The sequence below is a fragment of the Lepisosteus platostomus genome, chromosome 14, assembly GCF_059453375.1.
Source record: "Lepisosteus platostomus isolate fLepPlt1 chromosome 14, fLepPlt1.hap1, whole genome shotgun sequence".
Lineage (NCBI taxonomy): Eukaryota > Metazoa > Chordata > Actinopteri > Semionotiformes > Lepisosteidae > Lepisosteus > Lepisosteus platostomus.
In genome coordinates this window covers 23,213,838-23,236,366 of record NC_142624.1, presented here as the reverse complement: position 1 = coordinate 23,236,366, position 22,529 = coordinate 23,213,838, and the positions used below count along the sequence as shown (strand labels likewise).

Sequence of the window (22,529 nt, the reverse complement as noted above, 5' to 3'; positions counted from 1 at the left end):
GGACCAACATTGATAAAGATAAAAACGGCCCTTACTTTAAATACCTAAAGCAAGTATCAAAGAGAATATTAAACTTCAAAAACAGCAAACTGAATCATGAAACTTCAAAAACAAAGTCCACCATTTAGATATTATTTATTGGTCCTTGGCACATTCACCAAACCTCTGTGTTAAGGTTATTTTTTCCCAGTACACAAGAAGTAATTTAGCTGTCTGACAGACCTTTAGAGATATACAAGCTTAATTTGTGTGGAATATTTAACATCGTTATTATAAACTCGCATTACAGCCTTCACATATTATTCAGGCGAATTGATAAAAAAAAATACTTAGAGAAATACAAACAACAATAAAATAAGGATTCAGTTTTTTTACATTATTCGTTAAAGTGCAAATAAATCCTTCTACAGGAAATAATACAGTACTTCCCACAATGCAAGTAATGCAATGCCAGCAGTGATTGCATAGCAATTTCTGTGTAAAAAGTTAAGACTACAGGCTTCTATTATTTTCAGGAAGATAATGCCAAAATTGGACTATCCGTCTCTGATATTTTCCTCGAGCCCATGCTGGTTTCTTCTGGGATGGTCGTGGGAGCAAAATCCCCATTTACACTGTTTTTGGAACACTGTACTATCCCTTTGGGGAAAAAAAAAAGAAGAGCCTGAACATTTTATCTGTTATTAAAAATGCTTTACATTTTTCAAACAATGTTTATGCCAACAGGTTTGATTTAGCAACAGCATTTAACATTAAGTTGTTTAAGTATAGGAGCAAAATTACCGTTTGCTAAAAACAGGTTAACCCTTTTAAAATCTGGGAAGCAATTAAGTTCATTTCAATCATTTGAATCTAAACTGTATTAGGTGATGACTTCTAAAAGGAGGAAACAGAAGCAGATGATAAGAAAAGCCAGATACAAATGTCAAACACAACGAACCCTAAAATGTCCAATGGTTGACTGGTTTCGAGGAGTCTTATTTATGAATTTTTATTAACTTTTAGGTGAACAGCAAAAAATAGCATCTCCAGTAAAATGCTTGTAAGATTTTTTTATTCTATTTATTCAGATTTAAATATCACCGAAACTGTTTCAGAATCATATAAACAACAGACATTATACTCATAATTAGAAAATCATTGTCAAAACACTGGACCTGAGTGAAAACAGTCTGAAAAGTTTAATATCAAATAAGTAACTAATAGTATTAAATAAATAACACAAATGTGAAACTGATTAAAAATCCATACTACATTATCAAAAGTGACATTTAAAATATTGTGAAGCACAAGTGATTTGGCCTAACTGTAAACCTACATGACTGGTTTTCTACTTTAAGTATTACAAATTTATAAATCTATTATGTTGTTGTGCTGCAAATGTTTATTTCAAAATCATGTTTAGGGGATTGCATTTCTTGTGTGATAGTTTGCAAAGGTATGGGATGATAGCTCACTGGCATTGGAAGATTAAAAATACCAATTTCCCTTCAAACTTACAAATCTGGACATTTTATTTTGGTCAATTTGGGCTCTTGTTATTTTCAATTTGTGTCTTCTCTGGAATTAATTTGGAACACATTATTCCAGTGTACATGTGGAACAGTCCACAGATAGCAAATGTGAAATACTGAAATGTGTCACTTACTGTCTGGATCTTCAGTGCAACTATCACTGTGTGATTCAGTATCTGAATAAGTTCTAGTTCTTCTGTGTGATAAGCGCTGAAGTGAAGGTAAAGATTCCTTTGGTGAGTGGCTTGTCCTGCAAAGAGAATCCTTTGATGTTATAAACATTCATTTCACATATCTTTAATACTTTCTTGCAGAGAAAATTAAATTCAAGTGCATTCCAACTTGGACATTTGTAACAGTAACAGTTGAAACGTCAGTCCACAACTAATTTAAGTCAATAAGGTCTATTCCATGAATAAAAAGAATAATATAGTGTGCTATATCAAACAGTTCTGGAACAAAATCAGCAGCATTAAACTGATGTGGGGTAGAAAGTGGCTCTTCCCTTCCCAATGAACTAGATAATTTAACTGCAATTCCAGAGAATACTTAGAAAAAGGAACAGGAAATAACATAAGACTGACTGGATGTTTGCCAGCAGCACATCATCATTTATTATTACATTAAAATAAGGTGAGCTTTCACTGATTTCCAAGTCCTGTCAAGTAAGTAGCCACGTCCTCATCCCAGGAACATCTGAAATAATTGCACTAATAAATGTGTTGAACAGTGTTGTATAGATATATATGTGCTCAGGACAAGTGTATAGCAGTTAATATTGTCAAATATAACACTTCATTGCAATAATACTGCACTAAATCAAGTGGCCATTCTGAGTTTATTTTTCTTAAACGTGGTAACTAAAGGAAGATAAATACTGATAATGTGCATCAAATACAGAATTTATTGAGATTATATCCCCCTGCCCCAATATTTTAACTGGCCCTACAATTAATCCTAAATAGAGAGATTGAAACAAATGCAAAACACAGGGTTTAATAATAATAATAGCAAAAAAAAGCTTGTGGGCATTTGAAATGTCTATCACATTATAAGGCACTCAATAGAACAAAAAATAACTGGCTATTATTATAAACAATCACAATGTTGTACCCCATCCTAACTGACACTTTTAAGGGTTTGAACAGTATAGTTCTCTTTAGACAGTACAATACATGAACTCTTGGCAGCGTAGTACAGAACTTGCCTTTTAACACTCATTCCTTAGACGTCACTTCCCTCTCTGCCTACATACTTTATTTACAATCAACTATTTTTTTCAACCTGATTATAGTTTTTGCTAGACTGCTGCAGTTTTAGAACTGGATAAGACTGCTAACAACATACCTTTCGAAATTGTAGGTGCCAGGATGACTAATGGAACGTTTCATCTGAAAAACAGTTTGGGAAAAAAATTGTCTCATGCTCAAAATGCTCAATGTACCATTTCTTTGCATTAAAATGATAAATTTAACCAAATTATAACACTTTTATAACACATTATAACACAAGACAAAAATTATAGTTTTGTCTTCTCTAGCCATATCTGAATATAAATCTTGCACAGGATTATATAAAGATTATCACTGGACAAGACAAAACAAATGTATTTAAATATGTACCGAGAAAAACAAACACTATAACAAAAGAACAATGTACAAACAAGCAACCCTAAGGTACTGTACTGTTAATACACAAGATGTTTAACTGTACCCGAACCATCTGCACAGGAGACGGAGAAACAGGAGAGACCACAGGGTCTGATGGATTCAGCTGGAACATTTCTGGCTTGAACTTGGCATTTGCAATCTTCATACATTCCTCCAGTGTTGTAATGAAAGTATTACAAGTGGCACTCAATAAAGAAGAGGCTTCATTCATGTTCTAGAAGCACAATAATACAACAGATACACGTGGTTACTCTATGGTCACAGTACTCTCCTATGGTGACAACTGGATAAAGAGATGGCAGAGTGTAAGCATTACCTCAATGCTGGGTGGTGTGTTCTTTGCTTCTTGATCAACCGATTCCTGTATTGTATGGACTTGCTGCATCAATAAATCACAGTACAACCTCAGTTCGGACATCTTCGTTTTCAGGGACTCAGTAGTTTCACCAATTTCTAAATTGAAGAGTGAAAATGATGTATTATATTTTCGCTGTAAGCTAATCAGCCTTTTATAATTCTTTTTAATATCTTAGTTCACAGCTAATTGTTTTTTCACTAAACATGTTTTACCACACCATACCAACATTTTTAACATACTTCAAAAATGGGAAAATTTAAAATGAGCAATGGATATTTAAGAAAATAAATTTCAGTTTATTAAGTTGTAGTTCAAAAGTCAAAAGGATCACCAAAAAAATAATCGCCTTGATGTTTTTGGTACAAACCCAGGGATGTGTTGCCAGCTTTATGCTGCCTTTACAACATTTACAATATATAAACCTTAGTTTGTGCACAATAAATCAATCAGGAATTAATGAATAATAAATACTGCCACTGTAAACAACCAAATCATGTTTTTAGACAACTTTTATTTTCAATGAACAACAACTATAACAATGAAAACTCTAAGGTCTGAAAAACAATGAAATACTGGTAGCGTTTTAAAATGTAAAACTTAACCATCATTCCTCAACTCTCAATACGTATCTTTATAACCTTACTTGAAGGTTTGGGATTTCTTTCATAAACCAAACACTTAAGGACACATTCACAGTTGCAACTTGAAACCTCTCTTGAAATATTAACAAAAACTTAAGATAAGTCTAATAAAGCTTTTCACTGCTTGTGCTACAATTGCAATTTGTTCTGATTATTGTATGTGTACCATTTCTTTGCATCAAAATGATAAACTTCACCACATTATAACTCATATGTACAAGTTAGTAGTTTTGTCTAGTCTAGTGATATCTGAGCTTACTTAGCCTTATTGAAAGTGTTATTTTAAGGTTATGTTCACTGTCTCACTATAAAGTAAAACATTTTTAGCCAGTATCCTTATACTTTTTGCACTATTTATCTAAAAAATAACATGAAATCTAAAATAATTTGAGTTTCTGTACCTTAATGTAGCCCAACACCAAGTTTTAAGCAGTCTGAGCAGTTTTTTTTAAACTACTACAAAACCAAAATAAACTAAACCAAATGAATAATATTTATTATTCATCACCTTTATCATACTTTGGAAGTCTAAAAAAGCTTTCACCTATGAGGTTCTGATGGTGAAAACATTTTGTATTTTGTCTACTTCAATCCATTTTGATTGAAACTCACAGAACAGCTTCACAAACCCCGATTAGAAATAGTCCCAAACACACTCGTTAACATTAGCCGGGATTATACAAATGGTGTAAATACTTGCTAATGCACAGCAAAGAGGATTTTTCAATATACATTCTTTAGGTAGTATCTACATTGATAAACTATGGTGATCATATTTATAAATGCATATATGTTAAGTTACTCCTTTTGAGTATTATTCAGTGTTATGGTTATTGTTTTATTACATTACCTTTTTCTTTTTTGGTTCTGGTATCTGTCAAACACGCCTTTGAACTTCCAAGAGCCACCAACCACCTTTGTCTTTCGGCAGCATTGACAGCTTTCACATAAAAATGCTGCTCTCCCGGTATGATCAGCTCCAGTCTTGTATTATCAGTAGGGTGGACTAGTTTGAAGAAGCAAAAAAAAGCAAGAGTCAGTACTGTCGAGTAATTACTAGAAATTACTTACATTTATGATGATTCTATTAAAAGAATACAACTGCAGTGCTTGCAGTTTCATTCCTATAAACAACATCCTGTTTGCTCCACAAAGGGGACTCATAGAACTGATAAAAAAAAATCTCAAATGTTTGGGGTTTGCAACAAAGCACATACAGCAGTAATACTGCAAATCTGGCAAAAAGGTCTGTGGATAGGCAAGTTAAAATTGGAGCTTTCTGGTCTAAAGGCAAAGCATGACATCAGACATAAACTCAACATAGGGTATCATGCAGTCAACACCATCACTACTGTCAAACATGGTGGTGCAGCATTAGATTGTAGCTCTGCTTCTCAGTGGGAAGTAGTTACAGTATGCTTGACCAGACTGACAGGACTGGCAGATCTAAGAAGGAAACCCACTTCAAACTTAAATCCGGGTGAAAAATTCACCTTTCAGCAGGAAAATGACCCAAAGCACAAGGCCAAAGTTATACTGGAGTGGCTAAAGAATAAGACCATGAACACTTTTGAGAGGCAAAGTCAAAGTCTTAATATAAAGCCTATTCAGAATCTTTGAAGAGACTTAAAAAACTGCTGTCCATAAACCAAGAGCAGTGTGAAAAGTTGGTAAAGACTAGCCCAAGAAGATTTCTGGCTGCAATTGCTTAAAAAGTTGCTTCCATCAAACAGAAAGTTCACATATCTAAATACTTACGTAATCAACAGATTTCAGTTTTCCGTTTTTAGTTTGTGCTGACTTTTACTGTAACCTCCATTACCCTTAGAAGTCTGTAGTTTCAGCATTCAGGTTTTGAATAAAGTACTAAGTCTTAAAAATGTGTAATCATCATTATGTAATACTACAAAACCAAACACCACAGTAAGGGTCTGAATACTTTTGCAAGGCACAGTACTACAGTGAAAAAAATGGCAACTTTTGTCATTTAGCAGACAATAAGCATGACTTATGTTTGCTCATCAAAGAAGAGAATACAGAACTGCATTTTCTGACTAGTTTCAATGCTACCCCTCCCCCCTGCACACCCAGAACTCTTAGTTCTTTAAAATTCTTATTGCAGGTCAAGAATAGTACATAATCCACAATTTAAAAAAAAACATATTTGCTATTACAAAAAAAACACACTTCACTTCTGGATATAGTGACTTTTACCAGGGAATTTATATTGAAAATAACTTTTTATCAACAGTTTTCAATAAACTATTTAAGCAAACATAACTTAAGGAGCTTCTGCTGAAGGCACATGCATTTTGTTGCTCACTCCACAGAAAGAGTAACCACTGAAGCTTGTATTGTATTGAATAGTTTGTCTCACCTTTAATTTCACACACTGACATTTTAATACTTCCTTTGCTGCCCTTGCACACATCATCTTGAGAATCATAATAAGAAAGAATTCCATTGTCCAAGACAAACCAGCGTGGCTGCCATCCTTAAAGAAATAAGAAATGTAAGTTAGATTAACTACAAAATGACACTTTTTTTCCATTCCTGCACTCAATTTAGAAATGTCTTCAACGGTTCATCAAGGCACATTCAGATATTTAAACTTATCACTAGTTGTACAAACAAGCATATACATTTTCAAATATATATTTTTTAAAATCTATTTTTAATAGATTCATAATTTCAGTTTGCCCTGTTTAGGTTTGCTGCCAAGGTTGTAGAAACGATGCAGAATTACAGAAATCAGCTTTAAGAATCTAGTTCTCCAATTCATAAATGTAAATCTGAAAACATGAACTGAAAAACGTCGCACATCTATAATAATATTTATCGTTATACCAATAACTTCATATTAAGATTCATTACTATAATTGATCATTATTATTGCTATTCGAATTTGTTTTCCTGGGTTAAGCGCCAATTCAGTGCGAAGAACTATATTCTTATAATACGGAGAGCAATGATTTTGCTTAACTACTGTGATATGGTCAACTAAGAAGGCCAAGAAATAATTGCTGGATAATAATACGTATGATGATTAAAACGTACAAAAAACTGGAATCAATATTTACCAGTGATGTAATTAGTCCACTTGTACAAAATTCCTTCCATAATTCAAAGAAATTCTGTTAGCGAAATACAGATATGCCCCCCCCCCCACCCCCTCCTTCAAAAGCTGTTATTTACTATTCAAAATCGCCTTATTAAACCACAATTACTAAGGTGTAATTTACAGTCAGATGATAGAGACATTCTTAAGAACTGCAGAACGGTATCGTTAGTCATAATCTTATCGTCTCGCTCCTTGTAAAGCTACATCATGAGCAAATTCAGATAACACACACCGAGAAACCTCTTTCTCTGATTGACCCTGACATGTAGTTTTACTTCCTGGATTAATCCTAAAGAAAGGAAAACACCTGATTGACACAGAATTGACCAATCACCAGGAACGGTGGGCAGATCTTCTCTTTAAAGGGACAGAAACGCTGTTAAAAGGATTTATTAACCAGTGAAAGCTAGGTTACTTAAATTAATCTTGTTAACGTGTAGTATAATCATTTGTAATACAGTGCAAGGAACACCACTTGTACTGTATATTACATAGGAAAGCTGTTCTCGAAGCCCTTTGTCAGTTCTAAGTTTAAGTCGGCAGATACATACAGTAGGGCAGGAGTACTGCTATGCTGATGACAAACGAGTGTAAAAGGGCTGGACTGCTAACGTCACAACTCTTGTCATGCAATGCCACGCATTCACTTAGGTACTGAGCGGTATGCATCAAACTTTCACAATGTTGTTTGTAGCTTTTATTTTGTACCTGCAGGCGTACAGTTTATTTGTTGATCATGCACTTGCTGATAAGCTGGAGGACGAAGTCAAAATAGAAGTTTTGCACATGCCAGAGAACTGTACGCGGAAGAGCAAGAAAGGAGATATGCTGAATGCTCATTATGATGGGCTCTTAGAAAAAGATGGCTCAAAGTTTTACTGCAGGTAAGTCGCAAAACAAACTCTGGGCCCTGTAAAAATGAGCGTTAAAATATAATTCACAGTTTAATCATCCTTTTTCATTATTGAATAAAATTGATTGCGACGCTATTGCATTTTAGGACTAATTTTCTATTCGTCTTAATGTGAATGACTAAAACAAAGCACATTAGTATGTATGACCACTTTAGGCAATACCGAATTTGCATTTAAATAGTTGTGCATTGAACACAGTATAAATATTTGAAAAATCTTTCACCATAGAATTTTACACAACCTCAACAACATAGTTGTTTCATAACTCCAGGCTGTGCACTACCGAATTTTTGTAACACAGAAGAACAAATGAAAAAGAAAACGTTTTTTTTTTAATTAAAAAAACACATGATATATTGAGTGAATATTTTGTGTTTTGTTCCAGCCGTACTGACAACAAGGGGCACCCTAAATGGTTTGTATTAGGAGTTGGACAAGTGATAAAAGGGCTGGATATAGGGATGGATGGCATGTGTGCTGGAGAAAAAAGAAGATTGACCATCCCTCCTTCACTAGCGTTTGGAAAAGAAGGGAAAGGTATTTTGGGAAGAGGGGAAGTGTCTATTGGAAATTTGGGAAATACATCTAATCAAAGCACCACATTAATCTGTTGAGACATTTAAGAATGTTCTGTCTATCAGTTTAATTTTATCAGGGAACCTCAAAAAAGTGATCCAATAAATGAAACCAAGAAAATGGTAGCTATTAGTACCTCAAATTTGGATTTCAGCTCTGGTGGGTTTGAGAGTGTTTCTTGTTCTTAATCAACACTTGGATATAGGGGTCTCCAGCTTGGTCCTGGAGTGTCCAGATTTAGCGGTGTTTATAAACAGCTATTAAAACTGTAATATTAAAAGACATAAAACAAATTGTGATAAATTAAGCAGGTGACTTGGTATTCATTTAACAATGTAAAGATCATTTGGCACATAAATACCTGTCTGCCCTCAAGGACCAGTTTCCTTTAACTGAACAAATTTCAGTTCAAATTTCGGTTCCCAGGCTTTAAAACTAAATAAGCCAGAGTAACATACAGTATAAGACCCCACTGTACTGGACATCTCCAGGACCAGGTTTGGAGACCCCTGATGTACAACATGTATTATACTTTAATGGGTGGGATATTAGTAGCTGTTTGTGCAGGGCACAAAGATGTAAGGTTTTAGATGAAAGAATACAGTCATTGATGAAATTATTTCTTCTACAAAGAAACATAGTTGCCCTAGGTAATGCAATGGGGAAAAAGTACCAACACTTCCTTGTTAAGTGTCTAAACACTTGTAAAGTTGCAAAGTGATTACTTGTAGTGTTGGTGATGAGGTTTGAGTCCCAGCACCTGAATCCTTGCATCTGTCCATTTTCTGGAAAAGCAAAGTTAAATGCTAATGTAAATGTATACATTTTACATTTTTAAGATGTGATCCTATTAGTTTTAAGAAAGCCTCTTTGATTGTAACCTCTTTGATCTGCCTAGCCCCAATCCAAGAAAATTCTGAAAATTGACAACTTTATTACTGTGTCCCCTATGTTATAGTTGGATGTTTCAGATGTTCCCCATTATAAGATAGATAGATAAGACTTTATTGATCCCGAAGGGAAATTGATGTGTTACAGCAGTCCAGCTCAAGACAAGCAAAAATAGATGAACAGACATCAGAATAGATGAAAAATTATACAAAATAAATAAAAATAAATACATAAAAATAAACACATAGGTGTGTGCAAAATATGATGATCATAGTCACTGTAAAAACTATAGAATATGTGCAAAATGTGCATAGATTTATACAGATTGATTGTCCAAAAGTATAATGGAGCAACATGCTGTCCATAGATGAGCAAATGAAGGGCTAACAGTCCTAGCCTAGGGCAGCGTTATACACCTTGACAGCTGCCGGGAGGAAAGACCTGCGGAAACGTTCCCTTGAACACCGCAGTCTGTTGCTAAAAGTGCTCCGCTGCCGAGTAACAGTCCCATGAAGTGGATGAGAGGCGTTGTTCATGATGGCTGTGAGCTTGGTCAGCATTCTCTTCTTAGCCATCACCTCCAGGGGGTCAAGGCTCAACCCCAACACAGAGCCAGCCTTCTTGATAAGTTTATTAAGCCTATATGGATCTCTTGTCATGATGCTGCTGCCCCAGCACACAACAGCGTAGAAGATGGCCGCTGCCACCACTGAGTCATAAAAAATGCGTAGCAGTGTTCCACAAACACCAAAGGACCTGAGCCTCCTAAGAAAATAGTCGGCTCTGACCTTTCTTGTACAGAGCGTCAGTGTTACCAGACCACATCTTATCATCCAGGTGTACCCCTAAGTACTTGTAGGACTGCACCCCCTCTATGTACTCACCGTGGATGGAAACAGGGTTCAGCGGAGACTTATTCCTTCATAAGTCGCCAAGCTATAGGTTGTTTCACACTTATGACATTGATGAACTGAGTTATTCATTTTCCAAGGCACCAAAAGCCAGCAATGTATGTGGTCCATGAATTATTTTGTTCCGGAAATGAAAAAATATTTTGAAGGACAAAATTTAAAATAAAAAAAATGTGTCATGTATACAATATTGTTAACATATTACTTAGGTTATGAATCATTATGCATCAACATTTGATAAGTTGAGTTCTTATCACCATGCAATATACAGTATCGCTGATCCAACTAGTGGATAAAGTGTGATCATTAACTTCAAATATATGAATGGTGTGTAGAAAAAATATACCCTTAAGCAACGATTGACTTTATTAGTTTCAAGAAGATGACAATTTGAAAGGAGTTAGTGAAGATATTCTATTTATTGTTTTTCATCAGCTATAACCTATAGGTATATTTAATGTATATACTTAAGTCTGCACTGTATGTTGGGAAAGTATTTCAAGCTGATTACATTATTCATTATGGATATTCCCTTTTTCTAAGTCATTTTGTTAAAAGTTGCATTATTTAGGAGCATACCGTGTCCTTAAAATAGGACCTTCTGTACTGTATTTGCTAGCTACAAGTGAAACACATTCTTTAACATACGGTTCCTAACTCAGCTGTATTGTACTAATTCCAGAGGAAAAAACCTCCACTCCACTTCGGATGGCCAAATTTTATGCTCCTGCAGTCCCAGACTCTCCGTATTTATATTATTCTTACAGGGAAAATTTCAGATGTACAGTATACAGTACATTGTTTTGCTATACATGGTGACTTTATGGTCCCTAACCCTGATGTATATAGGGGACCACCTGTACCTGTATATTACAGTAGATGGGTCATTTGAAAAAACTTCACCAAAGGCTGCCTTCCTGATATTGGCAGGGGTAATGTAAATTGTTTTGATGGTTGACTCACTTAGCTTATTTCGTATTGACTCTCTGGGATTTTGGAAATCTACTCCTATCTATAAACATGCAATTTAAGATAAATGGAGTTTACACCATGATAATCAGGGAATAAGCTTAAAGTTCTGTCTATACACTGAATATCTAGTTTGGTTTTCTGTACTGTCTGTCTCTCAGTATATGGATAAGTTCTAGGTGTCTTAAGACATCTTTTGTTCTAAAGAAATCTAACTAAAAGAAATATATAAAAAATATAAGAGTAGAATCAACAGTTTTAATTATTACATTTGCAGTAGTTAAAGAAGAAAAAACACGTCAAGGGCATTGATATTTTGCTTGTATTATGGAGATATTTTAGCTTTGCTTACTAATATAACTATGCATGTACTAACTCTGTCTCTATGCTTGCCTTATTATTATTTGTTGTTTGTTCTACACAGTTCCTGAAGAAAACGTTTCCTTAATCACATTCTAGGCAACATTCTCTTGGCATGTCAGCATGTGGGAATAAGTGGTATACACTAGGGTGAAAGTGCATGTGCATTTGAAAGGTATGTTTTTTAAAAAAGAAGACAAGTGCCACATACACACAAAGAAGACATATGCCTTCAATAATAATCTTTTTAGAAAACATTTTGTAAAAAAATGTATTCACTTAATCTACAGTATTCAATAGATTTACCTGCTCTAACAAAGCAAATGCTGGAAAAGTTCAAATGGTTATTATTATTTTCTCTTGTTAAGTGTTGTTTTTTTGTATTATTTAAAAGCAATGAATTAAATATCTCAGGCTTTGAGATGTTTGGATACTCTTTATACCATGACACTTATAGGAGGTGCAATTACAATAACAACACTGGGGAAGGATGATAAGTAAAATATCAAAGTAATATTTAAATAATTATGAAATAAAACCGGTGCCTCTACAAAATGAATAATTTCTAGGGATTAATTGCATGTACAGTAGAATTTTGAACACGGTTTTTATCCCCATCCTGATGTAAGCACAGACTAAATAATATTAAGTGCTCTCTGATCAATTTTGTATTATGTTCCTAAGACAGTAGCAAATGTACCCTATCTTTTAGCACTCTGTTATGTAACAAAACATAATATTTGGAAATTGAGAGATTTTGGAAAAGACAATCTATCCTTAAACAGTTTTAGTTTTGGGTTTCGTTCCATAGGATAGTTACAGTCTGGGAATGGTGCAGAAGAGGGACAGGAAGACTGACACAGAATCCTGTTTTCTATGCATTGAAGAACATATTTTGTAAACTTACCATACAAATTTGCTTTTCAGTTATTTTTACTAATTTTACAACCAATTTTCCCTTCAAACAGAAAATGTACCACCTAACGCTACAGTGATCTTCGAGGTTGAACTATACACAGTAACAAGAGGACCCCGCAGTATTGAGTCTTTCAAGGAAATAGATCTAGACAAAGACAGATCTCTCTCTAAGCACGAGGTAATTTACCCGATTTTTAATATTGTTCATCATCCTTCTGTAAAAGCTGCAACTTCACTCTAGGCATTATCCTCATTTTAATTTCATTATTATACTGATAAAGAATCACATGCTGGGTTGAAACGTATGTTAAAATGGGTTTAAAAATAACTCGGCCTTATCCAGCAAAGAAATTAATACGTATTATTGTCGAGGTTAAAACAAAAACATATGGCTGTAAAAATTACAAGATACATTTAAAAACAATATATAAGCTCAAGTTAATGTTAAGGACATCTTCATTGAGCTTTAATTTTCATTTCTGATAATTGTGGAGAATACGAATCAAACAGTAAATTATTTCAGTTTTCTAACAAAGCTTTGGAGCATGGAGATAAACATTAGCACTTGACTAAAAGTACTGCACGTAAAAGCACAATTATAAATAGGGTTATAATTCTATTGATGTCCATATATTTTTTAAAAAGTGTTTTCTTCTGTGATTAGATTTAAAAAAAACATTTATGAAGCAAAGTAAATGTCAGAAATTGATTATTATTTTTATCCATTTACTGAAATAGAACCTGTGTTTTTCAGTCTGCCACAAAATAAACGGCTTTGCAATTTATTAATGTGCACGTTCTTTGTGTATAGAAATAGAAATGTTAAATATAATGAATAACCTGATAGTAGAGATAATATAATTATAGACAGAAAATCTTGTAAGTGAAGCTTAATTGATGAACATGGTCATGAATTTCTGTTGACAATAATTAACTAGTTGTCTGCTTAAATTTTAAATTTTTCATAACTATTGCAAAATGGTCATTTACAGTTACTGAATTAGAGTGTTCCCCTAGCATGTGTGTGTCCATGTTAACATTTATTAATATTAAAACTGCAATTTTAAAAGAATATGTATAATACTATACATATTCTATACATATTCTTTTAAAATGGTAGTTTTAATATTAATTTAATATATAGTACACATTTGTGTGCGCTATATATGGACTATAGTGCACTATAGAGTGGTTAGCATTGCGTCATCGCAACACAGGGATCCTGGCTTCAATTCCAGACCTGGGGTGGTATCTGCATGGAGTTTGTGTGTTCTCTCCATGTTTGCATGGGCTCCAGGTGTTCTGGTTTCCTCCCACAATCAAAGACATGGTCTGAGTGTGTTGTGTCTGTATGTGCCCTGTGATAGACTGGAGTCCTATCCAGGGTGTACCCTGCCTGGCGCCTGTTGATTGCCGGGATAGGCTCTGGCTTCCCCGTGACCCTGAATTGGATGAAACAATTAGAAAATGGGTGGATGGAAAGTTTACAAAAATGTAAACAAGGGGATAGGCTTTAACTATAAATACTAACCAGATACATGAGTATGTTTAAACAGTGCATTTTCAGCATGAATAAAACAAACTTCATAATGCTGCATTTCACATGACTCAGAATCACACACATGATACTGATTTCTTTAATATTATATATACTGTATATTTCAGAGCAAACCATTAAGTTAGGGATGTTCATATTTTACTGTTTCCTTTCAAACAACTTATATGTAAACTAGAAGCTCACCCATGGGTTCTTTCTTAAAATACATTATTTTCAGCCCCCAAAGAATAATCCCCCCAAAATTACTGTATATTGAAAAACACTGATCTTTTGCATGGCTTTGAAATAGAAAAGGGTGAAACGGTACCTCCTAGCGGTAGAATTAGAGATAATCTATAACAGTAATGTAACAAGTTAAGGTTAATTCCACAGTGAAAAGATTAAAGCTGTTAAGATGAAGAGCAGGTGGGAAAGTTTTGAATGGTGTTCTGCAGGAGATGTGTAAAAATGGTGAAGTTAAAAAAACATAGGTTTTCCTTCTTCTCTGTTGCAAGTCATATGCAGACAGTAAGAATGTCAGCTGGGCTCAATGACTCATCAGTCATTAGCACAATGTTCCACATGCAAAATATGTTTCCAGACTTAATTGGCTTTACAGATTGATACTGATTACTTGTACAGTTCATGCTGGCATGCAGAGTTAACCCCTGTTAAATCCATTTAACCAACACGGATCATTTTAATTTTCAAAGGCAAGAGGTTTTGCAGGTAGTTTTAAGCATGCTGCAACTGCTCTTTCACATGGAATGCTATATATTTTATGTTCAATTTGTTTATCGGTTTTTCAAGGAAAAGAAAGAATATTACATGGTACCATATACAATGAATAAATGTGAACAATCATCATGGCATAAAAGACTTGGTACTTAAACTGTGTAAATCAAACAATAATATACAAACAGGAATAAATTAGTAGAAAAAAGGAAACCAGAGATTTGGAAGAGATAAGCAAAGGAAAAAGATAAAAGAAAGGACAGAAGAGGGAAGCCATAGTCTTCAAGTTCTTTCATATGTCTGGGTCGAGCTGCGAGTTCTTAAAGGGCTTAAGCTATATTTTTTCTGTATCTCATTATTTGTTCTTACTGTTGGTTTGTGGTTTTTCGAGTTTATGCTAACATTTGTTTTCTCTCGGGTATCATTTGTGTATATTTACTGTCCCCATAGTATAAAAAAATGATAAGTTGCCCTAGTGTTATTGTTACTAAGTCTCAGACCTCTGTCCATCATTGCATGGAACTATGTTTTTGCATATACTGCAACACTGCTTACCATTAGCCTTGAATATTGCAAATGTTTTTATTTGTGATAGACCAGCACAGCAGCAGCCTGCCCTGTCATTCACCTTAATGTTGTTTTCGCCACTTATTTGTTTTGCTGGAGATGCTCTTCACTGTTTTTGTTCCTGCCCTGCCATCTCCTTTGCTGTCAGAATTGGAGAGTTTCTTCTTTCTTGTACAGAAAATACTGATCTTTAGTGATTTATATAGGTTTGTGTAGATGTATACATATTCACAAAATAGTGTTAATATAATAAATAAGCCGTGTAAGGTGGACAACTGAATGGCAGGTGGAAACTCTAATTCAGTGATCTTGCATGTGACTGTTTTCATGTGTAACTATAAACACAGCAATCTTAGTAATATAAGCAGACAACTATCAAACAATTGAACAATACAGAACATGACGTACTCCTTACAATATAAACAGCCACTCTTTATAACAAACACCGGCAAACACCGGCATAAATTCATACTTATCTGGTAAAATGCTGTAGTGCCTGCAGTTTCTTTTCTTGAAATAGAATTTTATATTAACGCATATTCCAAAAAAGCAAAAATAGTGAAGACAAGTGAAACATTAATAATTGATAATAAGTTAAAATGATAATTTGTCTGGGTAAATTCTACAGTTTCTAAGTAATAATAAGTATATTCATATTAAGTACCAGTATAAAGGGTTTGCTTTTGCATTTGTTTCACTAAACTAGGTATTGTGTTTTTTATTGACTTAACTTTTGTTAATTGACTTCCAGGTCAGAGAGTATATGAAGAAGGAGTTTGAGAAAGGTGGTAATAAACGCGATGCCTCTTTCTATGATGTTATAGTAGCTGATGTGTTTCACAAGAGCGATCACAATGGAGATGGCTTCATAACTGCCAAGGAATACAATGTCTATGATCATGATGAGTTATAATGCTTCACTTCAGATTAGCCGCTGAAGTGATCAGCCTGAATTATTATTTGCTGGAAAGAAAATATCAATGAAAATGTGAAGTTTCTTCAAGAAATTTGATATGCAGGGGTTTTGTCAAATAAATACCACTCAAGATGTCTCTTGTCTGCATTATTTACGCATACAATATATTTAAAATAATTGTCCTAGTACATTGATACATGTAAAGAAAATAAACATACACCTTAATGTAGCTACAAAAGTATATCTCAGGTTTCACCTGAACTAATCTTATGTAGAAAATTTAAATAAAAACTACAGATACTGTACATTCAGTATTTAACAAAATATAGAAGTTTATTTTTCTTGAATGGTAAGATAACTGCAATATTAGTCTCACCACTCACATTACCCATCTTCGTCAATCAACCATTCCAGTCTCCAGTTCTTTCTATTATATATTTGTCATTTCTGAATTGCTGGACATTGTCCTCTGCCATATTGTTTTGGGTGTCCCTCTCCTCTGTCTTCTGTATTCTGTGGCTTGCATCTGAGGCTGTACTTGAGACACTTTTATTAATTCAAAATACGTTGCCCAACCACTGATGTGCTCTCTTATGCATGAATTGTGAAAACACTCTTTTTTCTAATTTCAGTATTAATCTTTCAATCCTTGTAAGTAATTCCTAACATTTGTCTTTCTCCTTCTTGGGTACTTACCATGTTTCTGTGCCTAATGTAGCTGTGGCAATAGAATTCACTTTGTACACATTTAGTTTCATATTGAGAAAGGTTTTTCAATTACGTTTTTAATTAGTTTTTCAAATATATTTCTCCATACTTTATGCTTATGTGGTACGCTACTATCAAAGTATATCAACTTACATGTACTACTATATTAGACCACATTTTATTTTTAAACAAGGATATTTACGCAAGGATTTATAATGCATAATTTACACACTTTTTTTGCTCTGATATCTGTTTCTATTACTTTATATATATATATATGATTTGTACTGTAAGTGGGTTTGGGTAAATTACCCTAAATTTAAATAAATTATAAAATGTATTGTGTTGAAAAACAGAATATGCTCATACACCATTAAGTTTTAATGACTCTATTACTCTTCCTACCCACAGGATAGTATTATAAAATGACACTAATAATATAGTATAGTTTTAATATTCAGGTAGAAGTAATGTTATGTTAAATTTTCACAAAAACACTCCGTTAACCATATTATTCAAATCCTGTTCAATTCATTGCAAAAAATGTCAAAATTACTCTTCTTCTCCTGTATTCCTGAACCTAGTTAGTGATTTTGTAGTGTGAGTTAAACATGATACTTCCTTTAAATTGTTAATGTTTTAGGCTGAATTATTAATAACAAAATTCTTATGTTGCTGTCTCATGAGTAACCCAGATGCTTTTCTCACAAACCTTTATCTGCTAATTGAGCTTCATGAGGGGAGATTTGTTTATTTATTTAATGTCTTGCTGTTTCTTTGCATTATGCATCTATTTTCCGTATTTTAACTATTTCAGTAATAATTTTCTTAAATATTGACAAATACCAAACTATGCAGTCAATGCTTTAGTTGTGATTTTATTTTGAAAACAATGTGGCACCACAGTTTCAGCTTGTTTTTTAGGCACTAATACATTATTTACTTCATTGTTTTGTGCCAGAGGTCAAAGCAAGGCACAACATGCAGCCTTACATATTTATTTCCATTGAAGGAACACTCAAGACATCCGTACACTGTCTCCCGTTTCAGGTTTCCCATCCCACAGAGTGCACATGGTCCTTTGGGAATATTATTGTTAAGGAGATTGATGCGTGTATGTGAGCCTTCTCTGAGGTAGCTGGTGGAGATGTCTGTCATGCTGGTGGCTTTTTCATAATAGTCAGCAGACAAATCTTCCAGATACATGTCTGAATTGGTCATTTCATCAAATGTTCTATCATCTATATTAAATTAGAGAAAGACAGAGTAGCTGAAATTAAAAGGACTAGAAGTTTTAACTGATAAATTTCTTATTTTTTCCCCAAAAGTGCCTTAATGTGAATAATAGGCTGTATCATACAAGTTTAAAACAGTTTTTTTTATATTTTGGTAATCTGTTTTTTCCCCTGTAAATCAATATTTTAAAACTTTTTGTATATCTTTAGTTAAAGATTCCTTGAACCTTGTTGGTATGCAAGCTGCTATACTGAACAAATACAATTTGTAAATACAGAACATTTCAGACATGCACGAAACATTATTCATCTAATTTTGTCCAGTACACTATGATAACATTTCTGTGAAAATATTGCGTAGAACCTGAAATTATAATCACTTGGAAATTATTTTAATCATTCATGCATAAGTCTCCTTAAATATTATAAAAATGCAATCCAGTCTTCAATAAAAGTGCTACAGTGTGTCTTGCTGATTGCCAACTTGAGGCAGTTCTATGTTTTTTAAAAAAAACAATTACTTTTTTTATTATCATAGAATACAGATGGAGCTGTGTTAGCATGCACACTTTACAGCTCTTGAGACCTGGATGTATTTCTGACAGGTGCATTAGCATGTTCTGCATGCATTAGTGTGGAGCTTTGCCAAGTGCTCCAGCTTCACTTGTATGTACAGTATCCTTCAATACACTGGTCCTGTCTATAACCCTGCCTTGTGCTCTTATGCTCTCTACTTCCAGGATAGCAAACAGGTGGCCATGTTTCTCACCAGTGAGAAGAGATATAGTAAGTGGCTTTGTAATAACTTAATATCTGGATGGGTGGCCTACAAGGTAATTTAGAAGAAAAATGTTTGTTTTTTTTGTCCAGGGAAATTAAAAAAATAATTACCTGCTCGGAATGGGTTCCCATAAACAATGCCAGACAAAAACCTTCTCAGTCTTCCCACTGAGAATCTTCCAAGAAAGCCTCCAAGCTGCTCACGGATTTGCTCTTTTTCAAAGCCTCCTGTTGACTCTGATGTGACACACAGGTCTTACCAAAGCACAAGAAAAGTTATTTTCAAAACTTTGAAAAAATCTGGCAACACTACATACCTGATGATTGCATCAACTTTTTCAAGGTTACACTGTATATTTTATTACCTATATTAGTGTCACTTTAAAAAAATGCTTTTTTATATTCAAAGATAATTTATTAGAAACTTAAATGTTAAGTTAAATATTACAGAGTATAATTAAAATGTCAAGTGAAACTAAGTTAAAATGTTTGAATTCACATTAGAATTAGCTGAATAACTTACAGTAAGTCACTGTATGAAATAGGCTAAATGTGTACCCACCTGCATTGCAATAAACCCCTGATATTTCTTGAAAGTAAAATAAAAACAAAGGACAGAAACTTAACAGGAGTTATTCATTAAGTCATCAGTCCACGCCAGCTCTAGACAATAGTTGACTGAAAAATCACCTTAAAATATAAATTAGTTTAATCTGCTGCTTACCAAGGCGACCATCCAATTGTATATATAGTTCAAATATACTAAATGCTATTGTAGTATGAGCTGGGATAACAATGGCTTTGTCACGGCCCTTGTGGTTCCGGCCATCATCAATCTGAAACTGTTATAAAAAAAAACAATGTGAGATGTGAGCTAGAGCCAGGTTTTTGCAAGGTGCGTGCTGTATGCAAACACTAATTGTGGAGTCAACATTCACAATAGAAGGTTTCACAATATCATATAACTTAAATTATTTTTCAGTATAAGCTTAATTTATTAAAACAATGCTTGACAAAAGGCACTTCGAACCTAAAGTACTTTTCACTAAGCAATGTTGTTTAATACCCTTCTCGGGCTAAAAGAAAACATTCACAAACTAAAACTCAGATTTTAGAACTGAATGTCACTGCTTTGGTACACTATGATTCAAGGTCTTTCAAGAGTTTTTACATTCGTGATTTGTGAACAGGGGGAAATAGATTCACAGTTGATTAATACTGTTGGATATGAGTTGTGTGTTTACTCTCATGGTTCTTCCTCGCATTCCTGCATGTACAGTAAGTGAGCACTGACGGGTTGTCCGGATGCTTTCCATAACGACACACAGCACTGCTCGCCCGCTGCCCTTTGACTGGCGAATCAGGCAATGTTCAAGGTCCACTTTTCTGAAATGAAAGAAAATATTACAATCATTCCAACCCAAACAATTGTGTCAAACAACATTGCATGTTCCCATTGGATAGATTGGGAATTATTTACAGAGAAATTCAACTGAAAACTCAACAGTGCATTTTCATTAACAACTTAATCAGTGTTGTGTAAATTAATGTTAAATGCCAAAAACACCAAGAATATATAGCAATGAAGCCTAGTCAAGGAGGAATGACACTTAGTGTAAAGCTACTGTGAATTTTTGTGTGATTAGTACCTGGAACTGAGTTCTCTAAGCAAAGTAGGTACTTCCACCTCATGCTTTGTTACAATTCCAAATGAGGCTTTTACAGCAACAGAGTCTGATCCACTTATGTTGAAGCCGACATCATTGATAATGTGGTTTCCCAGTCTGCCATTCAGTGATACATCAGACTTGTCTTCATAATTAAGCAATTGATAAGACGAAACACCTATTTTGAGAGGGAAAGAAATCAAGCAATACAGAAATTAGTTTGTTCAATATAATTTCTCTATTGAAGTCTTACAATTTTTGACATGATATGATAGGTCTTAGTTTAGACTTTTTTTTGTTGGATTAGCTCTTGAGATTTTCCGACTCAATTATAAGTACAACAAAAAAAGTTTTCCTTTTTGTGAGCAATCAAAAATAACAGAAATTGTGATTTCTGTTATAGTGATTATATATTCATAGCATAATGAATCATTTTATGACTCATTTTTTTCCGTTCCAAAACCTTGCATTTGTTAATATATTTAATACTGTATATTCCGTAGTTTTGTTTTTGATTATGTTTTTGCAAAAATTACGATTATGTTATTTTATTGTTTACTTATGTTAATGCCTTTATGTAGTAATAATATAACACACACATCCAACATTTCAGTTATTTGCAGTCTAAAGTTTAGACTTTAGTCTTTGTACTGTATATCGACAGTGTTACATTTTTACTTTTTTTACCCTCTATAAAAATATAGAGAGTGAAGCAGAGCTTTTTATATACTTGTCTTGTACTTGGCATATCAAATAAAATGCAACTAGGGCATCTATTAACATTGCAGTAGTGGTTTTTAAACATAAAACACAAGTAATGGAACTGCTGAGAAAAACATACATATTTTTAAACACACCTTCTTAAACATTTAACATTTGTCTAAATTTAAATCCCTTTGAATTCTTGACTTACCTGCTGTTATCTCCTTTTCTCCCACAAGTATATCCTTCAAAGAGAAAGGGGTGGAGGAATACTTAGTTTTCTTCCAAAAATAAGTCTTCTTTCTCTTGGTTACCAAGCTGAGGGGCTGATATCTGTCTGCTTCACTCAGACTGGGTACAGGAATTAATCTTCCTGTATCTCCAACCTGTTTCACAAAGTTTTTTGTAGCTGCTGCAAACATACTGCTCTAAAAAACTTAAAATCAGTTACAGTACATGATCGTTTATTGTATCAAAGGACCACCGAGTTTTTAAATATAAATCTTATAATTGTATTAAGCAAACTGATTTTTTCCTACCAATGTGGTTTTAATGTTTCCCTCTTCTCCTAGATGAATTTATGATAGAGTCTTACTCTCTTTTGTTTCTCCTTCCAACACAATGAATAATGGATAAAGACTGTAAGAGGATAAGGGATGCCCTTTGAACTTTGCTAATGTAATTATATACTTTTGCCCTACTTCCCAACAAGTACTGTACATGTTTTATAATTCCTAAAAAAAAATATTTAATGTGTTCTGTTTTATATTTGTACTCAGTTTTTTCTATCTTATATTACTCACATTTTCAAGCAGAGGGTGTGTGGAACTAGGAGATAA

General features: G+C 33.8%; 3 protein-coding genes across 4 annotated transcripts; 1 reads left to right on the top strand and 2 right to left on the bottom strand.

Annotated features, from left to right (window-relative positions):
• Positions 1 to 118: 118 nt before the first annotated feature.
• plekha3 (pleckstrin homology domain containing, family A (phosphoinositide binding specific) member 3) lies at positions 119 to 7,594 on the bottom strand. Of its 2 annotated transcripts, none has more exons than XM_088605084.1 (8): positions 7,264 to 7,594; positions 6,561 to 6,677; positions 5,034 to 5,189; positions 3,501 to 3,637; positions 3,234 to 3,398; positions 2,862 to 2,905; positions 1,649 to 1,764; positions 119 to 639 (listed from the first exon to the last, which is right to left on the bottom strand). In XM_088605084.1, the coding sequence occupies exons 1-8, from the start codon at positions 7,301 to 7,303 to the stop codon at positions 512 to 514; spliced, it is 903 nt and encodes a 300-aa protein (XP_088461210.1). In that variant the 5' UTR covers positions 7,304 to 7,594; the 3' UTR covers positions 119 to 511. The 2 variants fall into 2 exon arrangements, with proteins under 2 accessions (XP_088461210.1, XP_088461209.1); XM_088605083.1 differs by having other exon boundaries at positions 3,228 to 3,398; positions 7,264 to 7,593.
• Positions 7,595 to 7,900: 306 nt separating this feature from the next.
• fkbp7 (FKBP prolyl isomerase 7) lies at positions 7,901 to 16,733 on the top strand. Its single transcript, XM_088605085.1, has 4 exons — positions 7,901 to 8,188; positions 8,604 to 8,755; positions 12,894 to 13,021; positions 16,434 to 16,733. The coding sequence occupies exons 1-4, from the start codon at positions 7,968 to 7,970 to the stop codon at positions 16,593 to 16,595; spliced, it is 663 nt and encodes a 220-aa protein (XP_088461211.1). The 5' UTR covers positions 7,901 to 7,967; the 3' UTR covers positions 16,596 to 16,733.
• A 1,433-nt stretch (positions 16,734 to 18,166) lies between these two features.
• pjvk (pejvakin) lies at positions 18,167 to 22,272 on the bottom strand. Its single transcript, XM_088605086.1, has 6 exons — positions 21,902 to 22,272; positions 20,971 to 21,166; positions 20,566 to 20,707; positions 20,046 to 20,163; positions 19,433 to 19,576; positions 18,167 to 18,547 (listed from the first exon to the last, which is right to left on the bottom strand). The coding sequence occupies exons 1-6, from the start codon at positions 22,110 to 22,112 to the stop codon at positions 18,246 to 18,248; spliced, it is 1,113 nt and encodes a 370-aa protein (XP_088461212.1). The 5' UTR covers positions 22,113 to 22,272; the 3' UTR covers positions 18,167 to 18,245.
• Positions 22,273 to 22,529: the final 257 nt, after the last annotated feature.

Coding starts and splice junctions, on each gene's coding strand:
- plekha3 (XM_088605083.1), bottom strand. CDS start 7,303: ATGGAAGGAATTTTGTACAAGTGGACTAATTACATCACTG. Junction 5,190..6,560: donor GTCAGTGTGTGAAATTAAAG/GTGAGACAAACT, acceptor TCTTCAAACTAG/TCCACCCTACTGATAATACA. Junction 640..1,648: donor TTGCACTGAAGATCCAGACA/GTAAGTGACACA, acceptor TTTTCCCCAAAG/GGATAGTACAGTGTTCCAAA.
- fkbp7 (XM_088605085.1), top strand. CDS start 7,968: ATGCATCAAACTTTCACAATGTTGTTTGTAGCTTTTATTTTGTACCTG. Junction 8,189..8,603: donor GGCTCAAAGTTTTACTGCAG/GTAAGTCGCAAA, acceptor GTTTTGTTCCAG/CCGTACTGACAACAAGGGGC. Junction 13,022..16,433: donor GATCTCTCTCTAAGCACGAG/GTAATTTACCCG, acceptor ATTGACTTCCAG/GTCAGAGAGTATATGAAGAA.
- pjvk (XM_088605086.1), bottom strand. CDS start 22,112: ATGTTTGCAGCAGCTACAAAAAACTTTGTGAAACAGGTTGGAGATACA. Junction 20,164..20,565: donor TGCGAGGAAGAACCATGAGA/GTAAACACACAA, acceptor TTTTTATAACAG/TTTCAGATTGATGATGGCCG. Junction 18,548..19,432: donor TGGGAACCCATTCCGAGCAG/GTAATTATTTTT, acceptor AATTTAATATAG/ATGATAGAACATTTGATGAA.